Source organism: Lagopus muta, chromosome 1 (genome assembly GCF_023343835.1).
Source record: "Lagopus muta isolate bLagMut1 chromosome 1, bLagMut1 primary, whole genome shotgun sequence".
Lineage (NCBI taxonomy): Eukaryota > Metazoa > Chordata > Aves > Galliformes > Phasianidae > Lagopus > Lagopus muta.
The window spans coordinates 178,874,371-178,898,759 of NC_064433.1; the positions used below are offsets into that span (position 1 = coordinate 178,874,371).

Below are 24,389 nucleotides of genomic sequence, written 5' to 3' on the forward strand. Positions count from 1 at the left end.
GCACAGAATCATAGAATCATAGAAAGGTTTGGGTTATAAAGGACCTCAAGGATCACCTAGTTCCAATCCCCCTGCTTGAACAGGGTTGACAAGCACTAAATCAGGTAGTAGGTCAGGTTGCCCAGGGCCCCATCCTACCTGGCCTTGAACACCTCCAGGGAATGCCCTTCTCTGGGCAGCCTGTTCCGGCACCTCACCACCCTGTCAGTGAAAAATTTCCTCCTGACATCTAATCTAAATTTTCCCTTTTTAAGTTTAAAACCACTCTCCCTTGTCCTATCAATATTTACTCCTGTAAATATTGTATCCTGTAAAAAGTTGATTTTCCTCCTGCTTATAAATTCCTTAGTACTGGAATGCTACAGAGAGGGCTCCTCCCTTCTCCAGGCTGAACAAGTCCCACTCCCTCAGCCTGTGTTTGTAGGAGATGTGCTCCAGCCCTCTGATCATCCTTGTGGCCCTCCTCTAGACCCTCTCCAAAAACTTCACATCTTTCCTGAGCTGAAGGCCCCAGACCTGGACACAGTACTCTAGATGTGGCCTTACAAAGGCAGAATAAAGGGAGAAAATCACCTCCTTTGCCCTGCTGACCACCCTTCCTTTGATGCTGCCCAGGATACTGGTCTTCCAAACTGCAAGTACACACTGCTGGCTCATGTCCAGTTTTTCATCTGCCAGTACCCACAAGTTCTCTGCAGCACTGCTCTCATTGAGCTCTTCTCCCAGTCTGTATGCAACTCTGTGATTGCCTTGGTCCAATTGTGACACCCTGCACTTGGCTTTGCTGAACCTCATTAGGTCCATGTAGGTCCATTTTCTAAGCCTGTCCAGGTCTCTCTGAATGGTATCCCTTCCTCCTGTTGTGTCAACTAACCACTCAGCTTGGTGTTGTCTGCAAATTCACTGAGGATACATTTGATCCAACTGTCTATGTCACTGATATACTTGTCAAAGACTACCAATACCAAGACAGACCCCTGGGGAATACCACTCATGATTGACCTGGTCGTAGAGCCACTGAGCACAATCCTCTGGATGCAACCATCCAACCAACTCATTACCTATTGAACAGTCCAACCTTTGAAACCATCTCTCTCCAGTTTAGAGATGAGGATGTGCTTTAAGACTGTGTCGAAGGCCTTGTACAAGTCCAGGTAGACGACATCAGTTGCCCTTCCTTTCTCCACCAATGTGGTCACTCCATCATAAAAGGCTACCAGATTGGTCAGGCATGATCTACCTTTAGAGAATCCATTCTGGTTGTCTCAGATCACCTCCTCATCCCTCTTGTGTGTGATCTTTCCAGGAACAGATGTGAGGCTCACCAGCCTGTAGTTCCCCCAGGTCCTTCTTCTGCCCTTTCTTATAAATGGGAGTGATGTCTCCCATATTCTGGTCCCTGGGGATTTCCCCTTACAGACACAACTTTGCAAATATATTGGAGAGTGACTTGGCAACCATATCAGCCAGTTTCTTCAGAACCTTTTGATGCATGACATTGGGCCCCACAGACTTGAACCAGACTGATGAGATGGTCATGAACTTGCTCTGCTCTTACACTGGGAGACATTTTGTTCATCCAGCCCCCATCTGGAGGTTCAGGGATGTGAGGTTCAGGGATGTGAGACGGCTGGATGACAGAGTTAGGGCAAATGCCATGAGATGGACAGCTGAGTGACGAGGTTGGGGAAACGGCTGCACGATGGAGTCGGTGAAACCATCTCAAGATGGACAATCTAACGGTGGCGGGACCGCAAACCAGAGCTGGGTTCTGGATGGACTGAGTACCCACACGTGCCGCCGAACCCGGGCCCTCAGGATGTGCACCGGCCGCGTGATGGCTCGGCTGTGCCAGCGGGGCAACGGGTGCCTGTAAAGGGCAGCGGCCACAGCCCGACCCCGGCTGGCTGCGGAATGTGCTCTGAACAGCCGCCTGTCGCCCTCGGCGCTCCCTCACAGCCGCGAGCGGCGCGGCTGAGCCGCCCGCGCTCTGGGCCGCGAGGAACCGCGGGCGGCTCGGCCCGGGTAAGGCGCTCTGTTGCCGGGCGGGGCCCGGCCCGGGCCGCCCCGCCCGCCGTTGCCCGGGACGCCGTTCGCGACAGCCGCTGCCTCTCGGTACGGCAGCGTTGCCGTGCAGCCGCCGCGTTCCGCGGGACTTAGCGATGGCGTCCGGATGGGAGAGCGAGCGGAGCCTGGAGGCGCGCAAGGAGCGGCGGCGGCGGGAGCGGGAAGCGCTGCTGGCGCAGGTGGGCTGCTCGGCGCGGCTCGGCCTTCCCGGACCGAGGGCTTCCTGCCCTGCCGTGCTCTGCTCTGCTCTGCTCTGCCCTGCTCTGCTCTGCCGGGCCGGGGCGGCCGTAGAGTGCGCTCCGAGGGCGGCCTTGCCCGAGGCCTCAGCCCGCCGTGGGCTCACAGGACAGCCCGAGGGGAGTGCCGTGACATGGGGCGGCGCGGAGCGGGGATCTTGTCTGCTATTTCGCTTATTACGGGCGTCTGGTTTTCAGTCAGCTGAAAAGAGCCCACTTCTGTCTGCTTTGAACTTGGCTTCATGTATTCGTGCACATAACCCCGAACCTTCTCAGCTCTAGGCCAGGCAGTTTTGGAGCAACAGGATCTGGGGTTGTTAGCTGACAGCCGGCTGAACGTGAGCCAGCAGTGTGCCTGGCTGGCCAAGAAGGCCAACGGCATCCTGGCTTGTATCAGCAGTAGTGCAGCCGGCAGGAGCGGGGAGGGGATCGTCCCTCTGTACTCAGCTCTGGTGAGCCCGCACCTCAAGTACTGTGTTCAGTTCTGGGCCCCTCACTACAGGAAAGACTGAGGTCCTGGAGCGTGTCCAGAAAAGGGCAACAGAGCTGTGAAGGGTCTCGAGCACAAGGCTTATGGAGAGCAGCTGAAGGAACTGGGATTGTTCAGTCTGGAGCAGAGGAGGCCCAGGGGAGACCTTATCACTCTCTGCAACTGCCTTAAAGGAGGTTGTGGTGAGGTGGGGGTCAGCCTCTTCTTCTGCATAACAGTGATAGGACAACAGAGAATGGCCTTAAATTGCACCAGGGGAGGTTCAGGTTGGATATTAGGAAAAATTTCTTCTTGGAAAGAGTTGTGAGGTATTGGCACAGACTGAGAGGTGGCACATGACCAGAGAGATGGTGCAGTCACTGTCCCTGGAGGTGTTCAGGAAGTGTGTGGATGTGGCACTGAGGGATGTGGTTAGTGGGCATGGTGGTGAGGGGTTGACGGTTGGACTGGATGATCTTAGTGGTCTTTTCCAACCTTAATGAATCTATTCTATAATTCTATTGTTTTCTCAACCTTTCCTTTTACAGGTCATCTCCTGGCCTTTCTTTCCTGAGGAGCCCATGTTGTACCACTGGCATTTTCATTGTGGGGCTAGTGACATCTCAGACAAAAGTGAGGCAGCCTGATGGGTAGAGCTCACATTCTAGCTGCTGGGTTAGCCCCTGTTCTTGTGTGAGCTGAGACACAGCAGCCACTCTTTCACAGCTTTCATGGAGTTGCTGTGACCCAGAGAGCTAGCTGTCTTTATCCTGATACACTCAAAGCCTGCCTGTGTGCAGCGATCAGTGCATGTGCAGGGAACTGCTGGTTCTTTTAACTCAAAGGCAGAATGAATAGTGGCATTGGGAATCACATGCTGGTTAAGTAACGTGGCTTGATACGAAGCTTAAGGAGTGACTACATGGATGTGTAGGATAAGATACAGAAATAACAGTAGGTTGTGATGGTGGGCTTGTGAGAGAAGGAAGACAGCCAAGATATTTCTAGAACAAAGGGAATGAAAAAATGGCCTGAATGGCTTGCTGCTTACATAGTAGTGATGTTTTTTCTCACTTTTCAACGTGAGAAGATAGCAGAATTTAGGTAATGTTTTACGTGGGTGCCTCTTGCATAACTAGGGAACTGTTCCTAGGCAACAGGATTTCCGTTCAGTGACATCAAAATGTGAAACAATTCTACTCTCTATGTTCCCTTCTTCTTACAAGCAGTTGAAAGGGATATCCTTTAACTAGGTAATAAGCCGTATTATCCTGCAGAAGTTTTTTTTTTTTTTTTCTTTTTTTTAAATTTGTTATTTTTATTTTTTTCACTTCCTGCTTGATTTGAATTCCTGTTAGAAGTGCTCTCTTGAGCAATTCAAACTGTTGGAAAATGTTCTTAACTAGAAGAAAGTAAGATTTCTGTAGGGCACCATTATCCTGTTTTACCTCTTCTCACTTGTACAGCAAGAGAGTTGAGAGCTTACAGTTCTGTTTGTAGAAAAACTGTACAGTGTCAGGCATTGTTGGTGCAGCTTATCAAATAATCATTTTTCTCTGTTTTCTTTGCTTCTGCTAGAATCAGTGGTGTAACACGAAACAGAAGTATACTGTGAGGATTTTAAAATTTTAGCATAACTTATTCTTCAGAGGACTTTCTACTTCTTTTGTTTGTATCTTTAAATAGTGTTAACTTTAAGTAGGAGTTTGTAGTCACTAGATTGTGGTATTACATATGCTGCAATCTAAAGAAAATCCAATAAATTTGTATTGAATTTGTCATCATGTAAGTCTCGTTTCAGGGAGACATACTGAAGCTGAGAAAAGCAGTTGGGTTGCATACTGTAACACAGTATGACAGTGAGACCTAAGCTACTTCATGGTGAAAAGGCTGAAGCTGGTGATGAAGGTGATTTTTCATACAGAAGATGTAGAGGGAAGGATACAGAGGTGATTTTGACAGAACTTTATCTAATCCTAGCAAGCCATCTTCACTAAACTTGTTTTTTTCCTTGAATTTGAACAAGAAGCAAATAATTGTGGTGGATGAGAAGCTGGACATGAGCCAGCAGTGTGCGCTTGCAGCCCAGAAGGCCAACTGTGTTCTGAGCTGCATTAGGAGTGGCCTGCAGGGAGAGGGAGGTGATTGTCCCCCTCTACTCGGCTCTTCTGAGGCCCCATCTGCAGCACTGCGTCCAGGCCTGGGGCAGCACAGGAAGGATATGGAGCTCTTAGAGCAGGTCCAGAGGAGGGTACTAAGATGATCAGAGGGCTGGAGCCCCTCTCCTATGAGGAAAGGTTGAGGGAACTGGGCTTGTTTAGCTTGGAGAAGGCTCTGGGAGACCTCATTGTGGCCTTCAGTAACTTGAAGGGAGCTTATAAACAGGAGGGGGAACGGCTGTTTATGAGGGTGGATAGTGATAGGACAAGGGGGAATGGTCTTAAACTGAGACAGGGGAGGTTTAGGTTAGATATTAGGAAGTTTTTCACTCAGAGGGTGTTGACGCACTGGAACAGGTTGCCCAAGGAGGCTGTGGATGCCCCATCCCTGCAGGCATTCAAGGCCAGGCTGGATGTGGCTCTGGGCAGCCTGGTCTGGTGGCTGGCAACCCTGAACGTAGCAGGGGGGTTGAAACTAGATGATCACTGTGGTCCTTTTCAACCCAGGCCATTCTATGATTCTGTGATTGTCTTATTCAGATTGTTTTTAAAATGTTGTGAATACATTTTATTCCTAGATAGAAATCTTAAAGAAATATCAGCATCTATTTTTGCAGGCAACAATGATTGCTTAGAATCATGGAATCACCAAGGTAGGAAAAGATTTCCAGGATCATCCAGTGCAATTGTCCACCTACCACCAATATTTCCTACTGAATCATGTCCCTCAGTATATCAAAACATTTTGTGAACGCCTCCAGGGTCAGTGACTCCACCTGGGCAGTCAGTAGTTCCAGTGCCTGACCACTGTCTCGGGGAAGAAGTATTTCCTAATATTCAACCTTAATCTCCTCTGGCTCAATCTGAGCCATTCCCCCAAATAAATAAAACCTCATTAAGTTCATGCAGGCCCACTTTTCAAGCCTGCCCAGACCCCTCTGGGTAGCATCCCTTCCTCCTGTTGTGTCAGCTGCACCACTCAGCTTGGTGTTGTCTGCAAACTTGCTGAGGGTGCACTCGATCTCACTCTGTCATTGATGAAGAGTATCTGTGCCAAGACAGTGTGTGTGTCCAGAGTAGGGGATGCTACTCATGACTGGTCTCCACCTGGATGTAGAACCACTGACCAAAAAGAGATGATTGTGTGTACTTCAGTTTTTGACTCTGAATGAGATGAGATTTTGAACTGACTCATCTTCAGGAGCCTGTAGTAGTATAGTATTGAAAATTGTTTACCTGTCTTCTGTTCCGTCAAGAATGCAGCTGGGGCTTTGAAAAAGGGAAGACCTTTCACTGGTTCCAGGTACCATTTGTTTGTTCATAGGTAGGACACTGAGGTGTCTGGGAGAACCTTTACTCTATTTTCCTGAAGTAAAGATTCTACCAAAATCACTGAAGTCACAAGAAAAAAATGGGTTTCACTCTCCCTTTTCTTTCTGCAAATTCCATATCCTCAAAAATCAAGATTAGAATTGTTTTGAAACAGTTGTAGACATAGAACTGTATTCTTTACCTTTTACTTTAAAAGGAGCTGAACAGATGTTGTATCTTGCTGACTTTTAATTACTCTTATGTTGTTGCTGGTTATGACTTTACTGTACTACTTTGGAAGAATCCAAATATTTCCAAACCCATTGATTGAGATTTCTCTTTCAAATTTTGGAGACATAACTTCTATTTGTGTAATCTGCCCTCCCAACTGCATTGATAAAACCCTAGCAGCTGGTAATGCTTGTGGATAAGGATCAGTAATCAAATAATTAAGTGTTGACATGCAAATTGTTATCAAGCTCCAGAAATAGCATCTTGTTTTGATGAGTATGATCGTTCATGACATCAGTGTTTTACTTTGCAAGTTTGGAGAGGGAAAATAATTTGATGGGTGTTTTGGTAAGCATAGGGCTGTGCACTTTTCCTAGATGTGAGCACTTTTTTCTTTGGTAAAAACTGGCAATAATTCACTCCTGAGTTTAGTCCCTGAATCTGTGCTATGTCATGACAGCTTTTAATTTCGTTGTTACCCTTCTGTGACTTGTTTTTTTATGGAACTGATGAGTTTCACTTGGTCTCTAGGGCTGATGTGATTTGCTTATTGCTTATGTAGGAGCTGCTAGGGGTGACTGATAGATTGCAAGATTCTCTTGCTACCAATGCGTTGTTTAAAAAAATATATTTGCAAGTAAATGAGAGCTCACTCAATATTTCAAGTGAATAAGATGTGTTTGAAACAAGGTGAATAAAATAATGGTGCTTTGAAACAGGTCAGTGGTTAATTTGTTCCTCGTTTGTAACGTTAGCCTCATTTAACTCAGTGTCTATTTGTAAATTTTCCATCCTGAGGCAAAGAGTAATTTCATTCTATTCTGTTACAGAGAAAAGTTTAAATCACACGCAAAGAATAAGCATAAAGATAAAACAAACAACAACAAAAAAAAACCCAACCAAAAAGCAATCCAGCAAATGTGAAGAAGCAATGGAAAATAAGTGAAAGATTTTATACAGCAATGATGAGTTCTCTGGGGGGAGAAAGGGGAGGAAGTAAATATAGGAGAAGAGTGAGTGTTGCTCAGGAATGAAGCTGATAGAGGAGACAAAAGGGATGGGGAGTAGTTTTTGACTTTAGTAGCGTGCAAAAGGAGGCAGTGAGTTCCAAATATGTAATATTGTTACTCTTTTTGTGCAGTCATTTGGTTTATGATTGAGAACACTTTCTAGTAAAACTGATTCAGGATGGAAACCAAATCCTGCCTTTAGTTTTTGCTTCAACTTTATTAGAAAGTGCACGGTTTATTTCACACAGCTGAAAACATTGCAGGAGTGGAGTTGTAATAATGAAAAAAAAATTTCCTGCTTAATCAGATGTGATGATTGCATTTGGGATAAAGAGTTTTCATAATGACAAATTCAGTTCAAGGGAACTGAAAGCTGTGCTTCTGATGAATGTATCACAGGAAACTTCATTGTCTGGAAGGGTCGACATCTTATTTACATTGTTCACAGCATTCCTTTTCAGGAGTTGAAAGTGCAGCGATTACTAACTTCAGAAATAGGACTAAAAATATTTCTAGCTTTCTCTCCATAACCAGAAAGGGAAGAACCTTCTGCAGCTCCAAATTTTGAATCTGGCTGAGATATTTCTGAAGTTGAGAAGGCTTGCTTACAGCTTACTTGCAAAATTAATACATACTGAGCTGTGCTTGGCAGTGGAGTAATTGCCCAGGGAATGTCAGAAGTCCACTGTATCACATAGTGTGCTGTTTGTGAAGGCTGCAAGAAAGAAGATTCTGCAGAGTGAAGAAAGGAAGGTGAACATCTTTGCCTTGTTTACTGAGGATGACGGGATGGAGTCAGTGCTAGAGAAGCTGCAGAACTGTAGCCTGAGGAAGTAGGGTGCATAATCTTTTTTTAGCTGGCTTTCCCATTTAACGTGCAGTAATCCTGAAGTGCGTTTATTGCTGTCCAGTAATACGAAAAGCTCTCAAGTACTGTTTTAAAATTGTCTATGACTGTGGCAATGTGACTTACAAAAACATCTGTACCTAATGCTACTGAGCTCCATTTAGTTATTTTTCTTCTCTGTTTTAGGCCAAAATTGATTACGAGAAGGAGGAGAGGCGCAAGCTGCAAAAGCGTCTGCGAGGCGAAGACACGTGGATGCTTCCTGACGTGAACGAGCGTGTGGAGCAACTGGAGGAGGTGATGTGCCTGGAAATCACTGAATTGTGTTTGTAGTTTTATAACATGTCCATATGCACAGGAAGGTTTGAGGGCCCTAATGTGGTCTGAAAGATCTCCCAATTTCTGAATTTTGTATGCTTCAAAATTAGCTTTGTTTAAGTGGAAATAATCTTTTACTCAGAAAGAGGAAAGCAACTTTAATCATTCAATTCCAGCGTTAATTTTTATCATACACAGGGGAGCAAGTACTGCCAGACAAAAATAGTGCCTCGAGAGGAGTTCTAGAGGATTTAGGGTTTTGTAGTAAGCTCATTTGCGCTAATTCAACAGAGAAGTTGTAATGGAGCATCCAAATATCACATCCCTGAGTGTTATTTTAGAAACCTGTGTGATATATCAACAAATGACACAGTGTTGCTCAAGGGATTGCATTTGACTGAAACAAGGGTAGTGCAGATGATCTGTGTCTGATGTAGTGCCTTAGTTCCAGTGAAAAGGATACTGTGGGTAGGGGTGGGGATTGGTTATGGACAGCTCTTCTCTGTCCCTAAGATGAAGAGAGAAGGTAGTAGAAATAAAACGTGTCTGTGTCCAGATGTGTGTGTTTTACCTTTTTCAGTGTGGTTTGGTATGTAGGTTATGATTGTTTTTCTTGTATGTGGCCAGTTGGGTTTACTGAACCTCATTTACAAACATTTTCTTGTAGGAACATTCTGGGAAGAAAAAAAAGAAAAAGGATAAACATTCAAAAAAATCTAAGAAAGAAAAAAAGAAAAATAAAAAACAGAAATCTGAAAAAAAGGATGACATTGATGATAGTTCTTCAGTAAGTAAGAAACTTAAAAGAGCTTCAAGTGACTTCTATAAAAACTGCAGCGTTCTATGGGTACTTGGGCACACATGTTTAGTAATACTAAGACTCACTCTTCCTGTTGGGAAAAGCTGTGGCAATATTTGTCTCTTTATTGTACCAAGTCTCCTTCATATAGCAAATGTTTAGTCAGTTTAGAAGATGCTGTAATCTGAATCTGTCTGAATTTTATAATATTCAGTTAGAAAATAAGGATTTGCAGTTTTTTAGCCAAGTTCTTGATATTTGGGGACTTCTGGAATAGAGTGGAAAAATTCATAATTCTCTGTAGTTAGGGATATAAGGTAGAACAATGTGTCTAAAATTGAAATGCTTGACTTAGATTTCAAGCATGAGTTACTGTTGCCTTCTCCCATGGATATTCAACTGGGAGCTGTACACTAGTCCAAAGGAAGCTCAGACCAGTGCATTTGATTCTCTTGACAGATGCCTTCTCATTCAGAGGCACTCTGGCAAAACAGTACAGAGAGCTGCTGCTTTCTGGCCATGTTGTGCAAAACATCTTCCTGGTGTTTTGGTCCAAGTCAGGTAGCAGTGTGACTTTTCTTTTGAGAGAATCTCTTTTACTGAGAGAATAAACATGTAGTATGATGAGGTTTATTTTCTAGTGACCGAAGGAGGTGAACCATGCTTTAAGTGTGGGAAGTAACCACAAATGTCCCACATTTCCTGTGGGATTCATCAAAACTAAAATTACATTGGTGAGTCCCACAGTAAAGCACAAGTCTGATTGCTTTGTTCCAGAGTCTCTTATTGCCACAACAGGTTCAGATAAATAGCAAAGAAATTCTATTCAATAAAATACAGTTTGGTTTGAGTGTGAAATTACAGTGCATGGTTTGCAAATGTCGAAGTTGGGTTTGAAAATGGGAGATCATAACATGTGAAGTGCTTTGGATGGTAGTTACTGGTTTAGTTTTCCAGTGTAAAGCATAGTGACGAACCTAAACTTTTTTAATATTTTGTTTTTGTAATGCAATGAAAACATTTTTTTTTGTTTTTATTCTGACAGTTTTAACATTAGCAGTGTTATGATGTGAGTCAGCAGCCAGTGGAAACTGGTGTTACATACTGCAGTGTGCTCATGAACTCTAGCAGTGTGTTTTGGTTATGAAGGAACAATTTCCTTTTAGATCTATCTAAACTCCATTTTTATCCTCAAATATTACATTAGTAGTGCTTAGCAACCAGCATCAAGTTTGACTAACAGTATACTTGGTAAGTGGCATAAATTTTATCAGTGTATATTGATGTGTTATAATTGTTTGCATTAAAATTTATACTTAGGATTCTTCAGTTGAATGGGTTGAGTCAAATGCTTCACAGTCAGATAACACAGAAAAGGCCTGGAAGGTCAGCAAGCAATCAGATGCTGCAAAAGAACCAGCTGTGCAGGTAAGAGGTCAGGTAACTACTCCAGAAATAAATTCAGCATGACCAAATGTGGAATGTGCTTGGATTTCTTGACAGTTCATTTGCAGTGTGTTGAATAAACACTGTTTCTCAGAGTAAAGTTGTGTTTATCAAGGTAAATGTTACATTTCATTAATTCATGGCTTCTCTACTTGATAGTTGCATAGGATTTAACAAGGTGCAACATTTGAAGTTGCCCAGCGCCAGTTTCTTTCATCTGTTTTGAGGCTCTAGCAACTTAGCCTGATTTTCTTGAAGAGTCAGTTTAAAAAGATTGATTGGAGAAGTTATTTTTCTACATAATTTAGGTGTTTTATTCTACAGTTGAATGAAGTTTTGCTTCTGCAATTATTGAACAGTTGTAAGGAAGAGAGGTGCAGAACTTCTCAGCAACAATATTTATAGGCTCAAGGCCACTCCCAAGGTGAATTCTGTGCACAGTAAGCAGATTTACTATCAGAATGGCATAAGTGTAGCGACATGTCATGATGTCTTCAGTTGTGTGAAAGGGTTTTAGTCTTATTTCATTCCTGCTTCTCACTCTGAAGGTGTGTATGTTATTAAGAGAAATAAAAAGAATCTCTGAACTGTACACATATATTTTGAAAAAGTATGTAGTAATAAAATATAATCACAGAATCATTTGAGCTGGAAGGGACTCAGAAAAGTCATCTAGTCCAGCTCCCCTGCAGTGAACAGGGACACCTACAGCTCCATCAGGTGCTCAGAGCCCCATCCCGCCTGACCTCGAGTGTCTGCAGGGATGGGGCATTTGTGCCACTGCCTTGCTGCCCTTATTTAAAAAAAAAACTTCTGCCTTATATCAAATCTGTATCTCCCCTGTTTTAGATTGAACACACTTCCCCTTGTCATATCACGAAAGATATGAGGTTCTGTTCTCTCTACTAGAGGATCTGTTCCTACAGCTCCCCTTTACATAACAAAAGGCTGCCCTCAGGTCTCCCCCGAGCCTTCTCTTCTCCGGGCTGAACAGCCCCAGCTGTCTTAGCCTGTCCTGGTAGGAAAGGTGTTCCATCTGTTGGATCATTTCTGTGGCCCACAAGTCCTTATGGATATCATTGTGATTTGTATTGCAAAGCCATTGTTTTTGCCAGACATTTCTCATGTAAAGTCACTTACTCTGTACACTCTGGACATGTCTTATTTTGGATGAGGAGTGAATTTCCAGGTCATTCCTACCTTTTGTATTTTTGCTGTCATTATAAAGCAGTCTTGGAGCTCATAAAACCATTTCATATATACAGAAGATGCATACAGGACTGCTCAGAGCAGTTGTGAAATCTCCTTGGAGATCTTCTGGAAGACATCTGGATATTGACCCAGGCACCCTTCTCTGTGTGGGATCAGGGAGCTTGGACCAGGTGTCCTCCAGATCCTTACAAATCTTCTGTTGATCCATACTGCTTGGTTATGTAAGTATAGATACTATTGAATGACTTGAAAGCAGATTAGTTTTCAGTTCTTTCTTGGAGGAGATCTGGGAAGTGGAATGTTGTTTATCACCTCCAAAACACTCATTTTTGAGCACTGGAGAACTAGTTAACATACAACATCTGTTAAGATTGACAGCTCAGACTTGAACCTTAGCAAAGACATTTGAAGACTCTTCTGCAAAGGCATGTTTTGAAATAGATGTAGCTGTGTCATTTTGATTCCTGTACTATACATAGAAGTGTTCCAAATGTTTTTGCAGAGTAGTTGCTTATAATGTGTGTGACACTGTCTTCTTTGATGCTTCAGGGTTTGTATGTATAAAGAAGTGTTTCAAATTTGAGTAGGTTGTCCATATGCTGCTGTTCTTTAGAAAGTACTCCTCGTTTTTAAATGTCCTCAATCTGGCTTTTCTACCTGCTACTGTGGGGTACAAATGACAGAATTTAGATGTGCAACTCTTTTATTTGGGGGTGCTGTTAGATGCTGAGATATCCCCAGTATGAACTATGCTCAATGATATTTTTTTTGGCAGATTTTGTGTATGCTAGAAGATACATAGGAGTTCATGAAGCCAAAAGCAGCAAATTTAAATTCTGGAAAAGGAATTGGCTTAGCTGTACAAAGTTCACTTAAGCAAAAATGAAAAAAAAGCTGTCTATACGTTTTGCGTATTTACTGCTGTCTTAAATACACTGGGTGGACAACCGGGGCAACGGGCACAAACTGGAACACAGGAAGTTCCACCAGTTCTACACAAATATTAAAGACTGAAGCTCATTAAATCGCTTTTGCCTTTCATCAAAATATTTCATATGTATTGGTAGAATGTGTGCTATTTGTTGTAAGTAGCTTTTGTCAATAGTTGCATTGTTTGTTTTTTTTTTATTTGAAGAGAGAAGAATGGATGAATTTAGACTTCATGTCTCTGAAAACCATGTCACTGGCATCTGTCAAAGGTGAAAGAGAGAAAGACAAAATACTGGAACGACAGAAAGCTCGAGAAATTGAGCAGGTAGGAGGAATTAATGCACCAACTTTTTTCTACATTTTACCATGTTTTACATAATGAATTGGTTCTAATACCTAAGTTTCAGTATACTTTTAAATTATTTAGATTAATGCCTGATGTTGTGTCTGATAACGGTTCTGATTAAATGGATCAGATGTTTGTTCTCTTTGGATTAGGAAGGGTTCTTATAGCAGGCTTATCCTGTAGAGAAAAGCCTGTAGTTACCTTTTCAGTAAGAAAAAGGCCAGCTTAGCAAGTACTAAGTTCTGTAATGATTGAAGTACTTCGGAGATGTTTTGTGTAGTTACATACTCTTGGCCTGGCCTTCTCCCCATGATATGTGCGAAAGGAGCCCTGTTGTTTTGTGCAGTAAAAGCTCACTCAGGTTTCTGTGTTAAAGTGTAATATGGCTGTTTTTCATGAAGAAGGAACTCAGAGCAGTTGCAGTGCCTTCCATGTGGTAGTTGTGCGTTAACACTTCGGAGGATCAGAGTCCAATTGCGGAAGGGCTTGGTGTCATAAAATTAGTTCTGTGTGTGTACAGTTGTTGGTGGCTTCATTTGTTCATTCAGCTCTTTCAATGCAGTATGATCTGATTTGAAAACGTAGTTGATGATCACAACCTTTTCTTTCTGCCATGCTTTTCAAATACTTACATTGTAGTTAAGAACCAAGCAGACCTGGACTGTTCTTGTGTGCTACACAGCACTTCAGGTATTCGCTTTTGAGCAGAGCTTAATCTTTTTTCTTCCCACATAATGTTTTGCTGAACGTTTTTTCTGACCCGTTGAAGGACCATTACCAGACTGTCAGCATGCATTATATGGTTGATGACCACTTATACATACTCTTGATCCTAGAAGAATATGGTTTGTTATAGACTGTTCCACCCAATTGCTTTCCATGCAGCTTTATATTTTATCTATTCCTTATTGGGTACATCAAACCATCTTACAACAGATGTGTGTAGCACGATGAGTTGAAAATAAATGGAGACAAATATAAACTTGTCGCTGCTGGAATTTCCTATTAAAAATTTTCTCCAGTGAACTTGCTTGCTTCCAGACAAATAAGTTGACAGAATCACAATAAGAAATCTATTTTGAGATTTCTTGAGGTAAGAGCAGAAGCTTTCATAGCCCTGCTTCATACACAAGTGCGTGTTATTGCTACACTGATAATGAATACAAAACATATGCAATGCCTGCATAAACATTATCTTTGTATCAGGCCGTGCTTTCTGAGAGAGAACTCAATCCCTATTGGAAGGACGGTGGTATGGGATTGCCACCAGAGGAGGATCACTCAGCTTCAGTTAAAAAAGGTAAACAGCAACTTTATTAATAATCTTAAATTCCTATCTCCACTCTCTGGTCTCTGGGTTACTAGCAAATTATTACAAATGTTAATGTAACTGGATTATAGATAAAGTAGAATTCAGATGAAAATTCAGTAGTGAATATTGGGTTAATATCATAGTATGTTGTTTTGCAGAATTTCTCTTCACTGGTTGCTAGTCTTGAGTGGTTTAACCTTCAGTATCTTCATAGAAATTCCCCATGTAGAACTAATTAAAATAAAGAAGCACGATTTAACCAAGACAAGATAAATTGTTGTCATCTCATTTGGTTCCTTTCATTCCATTACACAAATTATAGTGTTAAAATACTCAACTACAGAAGTCTGAGTCACATTAAAGTGAACTGCATTACAGATGCAATTTGTGAAAAATATTATTTCTGTAACCTTTTTGTTTCTTTCCTTACCCTGGGGTTATCTCATCTGTTTCTAGCAAAAGCGTTTTTCATAATGTCACGAAACATTTATCATGTGGTGAAAAGGCCCTCGTATTCTGTCAGTGGGGAACACTCAGGTCCCTTGCATTTCTGTTTGGGAGCCTTTTCCTTGGACACTCTGTCCTACAAACCATTAGCCTCATGCACGCTTGCAGGAGTAGCAAAGATCAGCACTGTATGAAGGCGGCAGGCATTGGTGGATGTGTTCTGAGTGTTAAGACCTCATGCTAACTTCTCAAAGGAAGAGCAGTGGGTTACTCATCAGTTTTCTGAGAAGGAAAATGCGCTTGTTTGTATTGAATGGGAGTGCCAAAGAACAGACATAGAAGGTGAAAACAATAAGAAGGTTCTTTAAGTTCATTTAGAAAAATCTCACAGCTTTCTGTGAGTGTGCTGCTCCTGTCTTGGAAGATCTATGTTGTGTTCAGTGACAAAACAGAGAAGCTTAAATTTAATCAATAGTATGACTGAGGGGCACTCGACTGAAGTTATAAAAATGTGTAATGGCATTATTAGATTCCTTCTGTTTTTCTTTTGCATCCCACCAGTTATTACATTAACTTCAGGTGAAGGTTTAATGTCACATATAGAGCATGTTTTAAATAGGAGTAACTACTGAAATACAAAATTATGACTTCTCATTGTTTTCTATTTTAGTTACAGTGATAGAAGATGCTGGTTTAAGTTGGTTACGAAAATCATATCAAAGAATGAAGGAGCAGGCTGAGAGAGAGAAACGGGATATTGAGGAAATTGTAGCTGAAAGATACGGGGTAAGGATCTTTAGTTAATTTTTTTTAATAGCAATTATAAATACAGTATATTTTTTATAGGTGCTTGGAAAAGGTTACTTTCATGTAAAAACACAAATAATGTGCAGTGTCAGAAAGAAGCAGTAGGAAAGAATCAGGAAAAGGCAGCCTCTTAAGCTTCTCTGCAGTGATGAAAAGTTTTATGCTATCCAAATTCATTTAATATCTTTTTTGTTAATATTATTTAGGTTTGCTGTAGGATTCTATATATTAAAATAATTTCCTTCAGCATTGTTGATCAAATGATCCCAGTTACAAAGTACCTGAGTGCTTTCAAAATTGTGATAGTTATTAGAAAATGTATTTTTTGCCTGCACACAGTTTGTGGGTAATAATAATTCCGAGGTAATCTGGAGAACTGTGTCAGGTTTTACCAGATGTGAATCTTCTGGCCACTTGTCCCAATGCACTGAGAAAGCTGTATGTTTTGGAAGTGTTTAAAAATTATTTTTAAAGACTGCCTTATTAAGTCTGCCATAACAATATTAGAATCATAGAATCACAGTGACATTTTGAGTTGGAAGGGACCTTTAGAGGTCATCTACTCCAGCTCCCCTGCAGTGAACAGGGACACCTAAGCTAGATCAGATTGCTCTTCAAGGCTTCTAGATATAGTAATATTGTCTTTAAAAGCACTAGTCAAATGTGTGGGATGTTAGTATTTAATCTTGGCTGTAATTTTATAGTTTTGAGTTTTGTGTGTGGGGTGTGTATGTTGGTTTTTTTCTTTTGGTTGGTTTGGTTGTGTGAATCTTGGATAAGACAGTGTGAGTTCATACTGTTGTCTTGTCACGCCAGAATGATGAAACCAGCAAGGTCAGCACTGTTGGAAATTAGTTGGTGCCAGTGATTTTAAAGAATATTATTTTTAAGAGTCTTTTTCAAGAAAGTAGGATTCAAACGCACACACACTCTAGCTGCTGTGGTACAGGGTAGTGATTGGAAGAGGTCTTGGCCTGGTATGCCTCAGTATGTACAGGACTTCAGTAAAGCCTTTGACACTGTCCCCCACAACATTCTCATGGAGAAGCTTGCTGCCCATGCTTGGGATGGGCGCATGCTCTGCTGGGTGGAACACTGGCTGGATGGCCGGGCCCAAAGAGTGCTGGTCAATTAAATCCAGTTGGCGGCTGATCATGAGCGGTGTCCCCCAGGGCTCGGAACTGGGGTTGCTTCTATTTAACATCTTTATTAACCATCTTAATGAGGGGATTGAGTGCACCCTCAGTAAGTTTGCAGATGACGCCAAGTTGGGAGGGAGTGTTGATCTGCCTGAGGGGAGAAAGGCACTGCAGAGGGATCTGGACAGACTGGATCGATGGGCCAGGGTTAACTGTATGAGTTTCAATAAGGGGCAAGTGTTGGGTCCTGCATTTCGGTCACAACAACCCCAGGCAACCCTACAGGCTTGGGGAGGAATGACTGGAAAGCTGCCTGATGGAAAGGGTGTATCTTGGTGTACTGATGGACAGTTGGCTGAATATGAGCCAGCAGTGTGCCCAGGTGGCCAAGAAGGCCAATGGCATCCTGGCTTGTATCAGGAATGGTGTGGTGAGCAGGACTAGGGAAGTCATCCTGCCCCTGTACTCAGCACTGGTGAGGCCCCACCAAGAGTACTGTGTTCAGTTTTGGGCACCTCAATACAGAAAGGACATGGAGGTGCTGGAGCAGGTCCAAAAAAGGGCAACAAGGCTTGTGAAGGGCTTGGAGAATATGGCCTATGAGGAGAGACTGAAGGAACTGGGGATGTTTAGTCTAAGGAAGAGGAGGCTGAGGGGAGACCTTACTGCTCTCTTCCAATACCTGAAAGTATATTATAGCGAGAGCGGGGCTGGTCTCTTCTCACTGGTGACAGGTGACAGGACAAGGGGAAACGGCTTCAAGTTGTGCCAGGGTAAGTTTAGGTTGGATGTCAGGAAAAATTTCTTTACAGAAAGGGTTGAGAAGCACTGGAATAGGCTGCCCAGGGAGGTGGTTGAGTCACCATCCCTGGATGTGTTTAAGAACCATTTGGATGTGGTGCTCAGGGACATGATTTAGCAGAGGGTTGTTAGGGTAGTATGGTTAGGTTGTGGTTGGATTTGATGATCTTTAAGGTCTTTTCCAACCTGAGCTATTCTATGATTCTATGATTCTGTGTAGTATTTTGAGTAAAAACTAGATGATCTTAAAGAAGATCCCTTCCAACCCAAGCCATTCTATAAAATATGTAATTTGTGGCATTTAACTTCTCAAATGTGTTGCATTGCCTACTACAAAATGAAAGAAGAGGAACAGTTCACATTTTGTATAATTGGCTAATGGATTTTGATTTTAAGCTTTCTCTCTTACGTTTTTAAGAATTCAGCTGGATGATAAAATACTTCAGTGGGAACATCTGCTGGTTCTGTAAAAGCTGAACATCCAGTGAGCATAAATGTAAAGTTCATGAGCAGGTAAGAAGAAACCTTTCTTGCCAGCTCAAGCTCCTAATCACTGAGTTAGCTGGAGGAAACAGTTGTGAAGCTGTGCTTCCTGTTCCCAAGAGTGTTCAGAGCTTTACAGTAGAGCCACTGGATGAAAGTTAGAAACAGTCCAAGATAAGTGATCAGAATGCCTTCCCTGTGGAGCACTTGAGACTCTAAATTGTTAATTCTTACTTTTTGTTTGAATTGATTTTCCTTCTTCCTTCCCCCTCCATGGCTCACGGTTCTGCACAGTGATACATTTTCACAGAATGATGCCTTTTTTGTAATGTTTCTTAAGGAGCTTTACAATATTCCATGAGCTTAAAAGCAGTGTGACCTTTTCTGTTCTTTCTTGTAGTCAATGGAGGCATTTCAGTCACGGTTAGAAGAAGCTGAAAAAGTTGCAGCCAAGAAGGAAAATGATTATAGAGGTGGTAGATGGAAAAAACATGACTACTCAGAAAATGAGAAGAAGGAACATCGTATGAAAGATGAGACACGACATGAAGATGGTAGAAACATGTCTGGGGGACATACAAGGGAGAAGCATGGCAAAGGATGGACACAAGAACACAGAGGTTATGATAGAGATGGAACAAGAGCAAACCAAGAGCGTGGACACAGCAGTAGAGACTCAGAATTGAGAGGCTATAGCTCCAAAGTAGAAAAACACTTGGATGAAAAACGAAGTAAAGAAAAGAGTGTGTCTCTAAGTGACATAAAACACAAATTTCTGAAACCCTCTGAAGATGACCTGTCATCTTACAGTGCATCTGGGGACTACAAGTCACAGGGATCTTCTTCAAAATCGCCTCTTCATAGCTCTTTAAGCAGCCGTTTCCAAAAACCTAGTGAGGATACTCCATTGTGGAACAGAACGCACACACAAGAGAACAGTGAAAGATCAGTGTCTGATCAGAAGTCATTGGATGCTGCAGCAAAAAGGCATGGTGAAAGAACTCAAAGTTTTGAAAAAGAGAAATCACGAGAGGAGTACCCAACCAGTATCCCTGAGAAGCAGCAAATGTCGTCTGACAGCATAACAGCATATTCCAGGTATTTTACAAACACCTCTTCTTGTCTTTGGTTTGTCTGTATTGTTCATGGCAAAGTATAGCTAAAATGTTGCATTTATTATAGTAGTATTCAAGCTGTCCATGTCAGATCTTTAATTGTGTGGACGCTTGTCCACTTGTCTCCCAGCTAGGCATGGCCAAAATGGACCTGTGTGGAATTAATGAGCACCTCTGTTTCCTCTGTTTCCTTGGCATATTTAAGAATTGCCAGTTACAGATTATTTTGCTGCTTCTTTATAATGTTAGCTCACGCTACAGTAAAATTGTCCTATTAACATGCCCCCTCTACCAAGCAAAACCATGTTTCATGTTTTGATTAATTTAGTAAAGACAAACTTTAAATGTCAGAAATGTGAACTGAAAACTGAAGTAATTATTAAAACAAGGGATTTAAGGGGAAGGGAAATTTGCCTCCTGTAAGATTCACTCATAAGCTAAACTAATAGCACGTGAAAAATAGCAGAAGATATTGATTAGAAAGGTGTATTTTCTGTGAAAAAGGGATAAGATGAAAAGGAATGGGAAGGGAGATGCAAGGCAGCATGTGATGGAAATTTCAGTTTGACTGACTTGCTTTATTAAAAGAAAATGGGGAGTAGTAAGGAGAGGGTAGAAAAATGAGTTGCAGAAAATTGAGTTGTTTCTCTTCTTAAAGCTAGCTATTCTCCATCATTACCAGCTGGTTTGTTCTTCCAGTGATATAACTAGTGTGGGAATTACTGTGAAGGTTTGCTTTGGATCTTCCTGGTAGCTGATAAACATGTGCAGAGTGTTTTACAATTGACGTAGTGTTATGCAGGTACACGGGGTCTGACTGACTGGGGAAGTTGGCAAGTGATTGTTCATGGCCTGTGTATGTAAGGTGACAGGATTTAGTCAGGATTTAGTCAGGAACAGCAGTTGATGAAATGTTCTCAGGTATAATTCCTTGTTTCTTAAATGCTCCTGTCAGTTATTTGCATTAAAAATTCTTATAGTGAGGTTATGAATTCACTTTTAATGCTTTAATGTTGGATTCTAGTAACAAGACAGTACCTTACAGTTCTTTATTTAACATACAACTGCTCCTACATGTAGTACTTGCAGAAACCCTGCAGTGTATTTGCAAAGGTAAATTGTACATTAAACCAATACTGTGTGACGAACCAAAGGCAAGTGGCTGAGTCTACACAGTTCTTTGTATTGCACAGATGGTGTGGTTCTTCCAAATTTTTACTTACTATATTTTCTGCTTTGAATGGAACTACTGAAATGTGCATTTCCTTTCATAGCAGGGGTAAAATGATGTTGACTTTTTTTTTTTTAAAGCATGAATGTACATTGTGGCAGGAGTAGTTTGCCATTCTGTCATAAGCAGTTTGTGTGCCCTAGCACTGGCACCAAAATCACTTTCTGATTGTTATCTTAGAACAAGCAACTACTGCTTTACAATGGTATTTTTTTTTCTTTTTTTGTTAGATGATGGCAAATCACGTTTTTATATGGCAAGTGCAAAAGCTGCATCTTTTACTGTTTGGTTTTAGCACATGTAGCAAGCACAAGGCTGACTGGATCTGGGCAGAGCCGCAAATTTGGGAAAACTAGATTGTGTGCAGAAGTGGTTTGCTTATTCCAGTACATTGAATTAAATTGTAATGGTAGAACAGATAACTTGATGTAATTCTTTTCTTTCCCTCTCAGAACAGAATTAAGCATGGAAGCTATTTAGCTGATACTTTATTTTGCATGTTTTCTGTTTTAGTACTCTGAAACCCAATTGTGCATCTTCTTTTATATTATAATTCTATTTCTTAACCAATTTGATTACTGAGCTGATTTATCAGTAGATAAGTGAAGATTATATAGTTTTCCAGACCTTAGTAGCCTTTGCTTATTGGTTTATTTCCAAGCTCTTTTAAACTGACTCTCAACTCCCTGTGTGTGTCTCATTGCTGTGTTTGAAAAGAACATGGTGTGTCTTCCTGTTCCCCTCAGTAATAACTTGTTTATTCTGAATCTTGCAGCTTCTTGGGGTTGGGTTTTTGAGGTACTTAATTTGGGTAACGATTTATAGCTGCTGCTTTCTTTTCTTCCTGAAGTTTTAAGGCTTGCATTACGTGTATGTTTTCGATGTTGTTCAAAAACTAAAAGTAAACCTTCACTGAAATGAAGCCTTGAATTAATAGGTGTTGCTGTAATTCAATTCTTCTTCTCTCACACTGACAATGTACCTTTTAGATTTTATCACTTCTAAAACATGGGGAGAGCTTCTTCAGTCTATAGATCAAAGTGTTTTGGACATTTATGACACAGGTTAATTAAAAGTGCTGATTAGATGTCCAGGGGGTCTCTCCAGAGGAAAAGTCCATCCAGCGAGTGTTTGCAGGACGTCACACTTAATTATGTGACTGCTTCAGAGTTTAATCTGAGACCAAAAAATAAAGAACAGCAAAACAATGCCACTAATCTCAAAAAGTTTGAAGGGATTGATGCACAGAGTCACAGAACTGTAGAGGTTGGAAGGGACCTCTGGAGATGATCGAGTTCAACCCCCCTGCAAAGCAGGCCCCCTGCAGCAGGCAGTTACTAACACTGCTCAAAAACGCTGCCTGAAGTGATAAACCATCTCTTGCTTCCGTTGCTCACGTGCTCTGCCTTGTTTTGAAAATGGAGGTTTAGGGGGAATTGAGAACTTTGTCTATGAAGTTTCTGTTTCTGGTGAAGTTAGCGTGAATATTTTTGTGGCCTTTTGAGTTTTGTTGACTTTTTGTGTTTTGGATTGGACATCTTCAAGGCAAAGATAAAAGTAAGGGGTAATTTGGCAGGGGTAAAAATTGTGTTTCAAAATCCTGCCATTCTCCCACTCTTCAATTCCTATGGGATTTAATTGTATTGATTTGTGAGTGAATTCAGTCTTCCTTTTAATAGCAGGGACCGATATCATAGCTGGATTTTTATATCACTTTTATTAGCTCTTTTGTATTCAGAGTTTGTTGTTTGAAGGCTGTTTTATGGTTAGAGAAAAAAAAGTGAAACTCGTTTGATGGCTTTTTACAGTTACTCTTTGTGGTATTCTTTATTATCCCAAGAAGCTAGCGCCAGTAGCTTCCCTAGGAGCATTTCATATGTTACAAATTAGACAAATTTAGACATAAGGAAAAACTTTTTCTCTCAGAGGTCTCAGGCACTGGGATGGGCTGCCCAGGGAGGTGGTGGAGTCGCCATCCTTGGCAGCATTCAAGCCACAGCATTGTTACAGAGATGATGCTGTGAGCAGATAAATACAAGCATAGGAGTAGTCTTCAAGAGACGGAAGGCCACAGGAGAACTGGGAAATAGGTGCGTGACCAAAGACAGAAAGGATGGCTACAAAGTGGGTTTAAGTTACTCTTTTTACTGCTGTTTTCTTTGCTTTTTGCTGTCTTATACCTAGTGCTGGCTCTTGACTGATTTTTATGCTGCGAAAGTGTTCATTGGATAGTGCTTCTCATTTTAATGAACTCAGAACTAAAAGAAAACATAACTCATGAAATTTCTTTCAGCTTTTTGGTTTTAGAGGCAATAATAGTGGTAGTGTTCTTTATAAAAGAGAGTCATTATAACAGTGACAACTTCTGACTGCAGGAATGTTTCCATAGAATGTTGTTATTATTTTTGACAGTAAGAGTGCATGTGCCAATGCAGTAGGTGTACAATAATTCTACAGGTGAATACAGTATTGTTTTTGTGTAGGTCTAATGCTGATGTTATTTTCCAGGCATCCATCAGAGGATGAGCCGCCTCGGGTCCTTAGTGAAGATGAGATGAACAAACTGGGAGCCAGGATTGTGAAAGCTGAGCTCATGGGAAACATGGTAATGTTTTTGAAAAATTGTGACAGTTTACTGCAATTTTGCACGCAGTGCTTTAGTTTTAAGGAGCCACATGAACAATAGAAGTATATTTTCTGAGCAAATGAAGTTCTCTGAAATCTGATCTGAAATCAAATCAATGTAAGATTTGATGATACTACTTTTAAGTACAACTTAAATAGAATATTTCATTTAAATAGAATATTTCTGTAACAGAAATACACAGATAAAAAAAATGTGCCTCTGAATTAACGTAGCTGTGTTACAGGATTGTGAGGAATTAGTATTGGTGACTCAGATGTTTTATAGGCGGTCCTTTAGGAGTGTTGTTCAAATGGAAGTTTGGACACAAGCGTGGCTTACTTCTCTTAGCCTGACAGCAACAGAATAAAGAATATTTTGAATAAGCATACAAGAGGTGTGTGGGAAGAGAGTGATTCTTTAATTATAATACTTTTTTTTTTTTTTTTTTTTTGCAAAATCATGTAGCAGAGATGACACTGCAATTTTGCTGTCACTTTAAATATGCATTTTTTTTCTGCATACTCACTCTGAATTAGTTTTTAAACAACAAAAACAAACCCTAATTTACAGGTGTTTTTATTACAATATGCATTTCTGTACTGCAAGTGCATCTTGTCTGAACAAATATTTGTATTTTATTTCCGTAAAATAAAAGTAAAGAGTTTTGTGAATTATATTCACATTCCGTAAAAAGTAAAGAGTTGTGTGAATTATATTGACACTTTCTTTAGTCTGTTTGTGTCTTTGGAGTTTTAAAAAATGTAATAAAATGTAAATAAATGAAATGAATAGTTACTTCTGACAGGTTTCTGTAAGTTCAGAATGGTGAAACTAATTCAGTGCTACCACTTTGTTTGAAGGAATTGGCTTCAAAACTTCAAGCTGAACTTGACAGTGCGCGCAAATTAAAGGAGACTCAGAAGCAGATCCCAGGGAAGTCTCGCAGAGAGGTAAGGGGAAAATATTCTTTTTTTTTTTTTTTAATGCTAATGTGATACAATGCAAGGAGCAGATATATCAGAGAGAACATGAAATACACACAGGAAA

General features: G+C 41.1%; 1 protein-coding gene across 1 annotated transcript in view; it reads left to right on the forward strand.

The window, feature by feature from the left end:
- Positions 1-2,112: 2,112 nt before the first annotated feature.
- The window catches only part of CWF19L2 (CWF19 like cell cycle control factor 2), a 63,004-nt gene continuing 40,727 nt past the window's right edge, over positions 2,113-24,389 (forward strand). The window contains exons 1-10 of the mRNA XM_048935155.1: positions 2,113-2,246; positions 8,517-8,627; positions 9,316-9,435; positions 10,768-10,875; positions 13,241-13,360; positions 14,588-14,681; positions 15,811-15,926; positions 18,771-19,468; positions 23,225-23,321; positions 24,203-24,292. Coding sequence (XP_048791112.1) covers positions 2,163-2,246; positions 8,517-8,627; positions 9,316-9,435; positions 10,768-10,875; positions 13,241-13,360; positions 14,588-14,681; positions 15,811-15,926; positions 18,771-19,468; positions 23,225-23,321; positions 24,203-24,292 — 1,638 coding nt within the window. The 5' untranslated portion in view covers positions 2,113-2,162. The remainder of the gene's footprint in view (positions 2,247-8,516; positions 8,628-9,315; positions 9,436-10,767; positions 10,876-13,240; positions 13,361-14,587; positions 14,682-15,810; positions 15,927-18,770; positions 19,469-23,224; positions 23,322-24,202; positions 24,293-24,389) is intronic.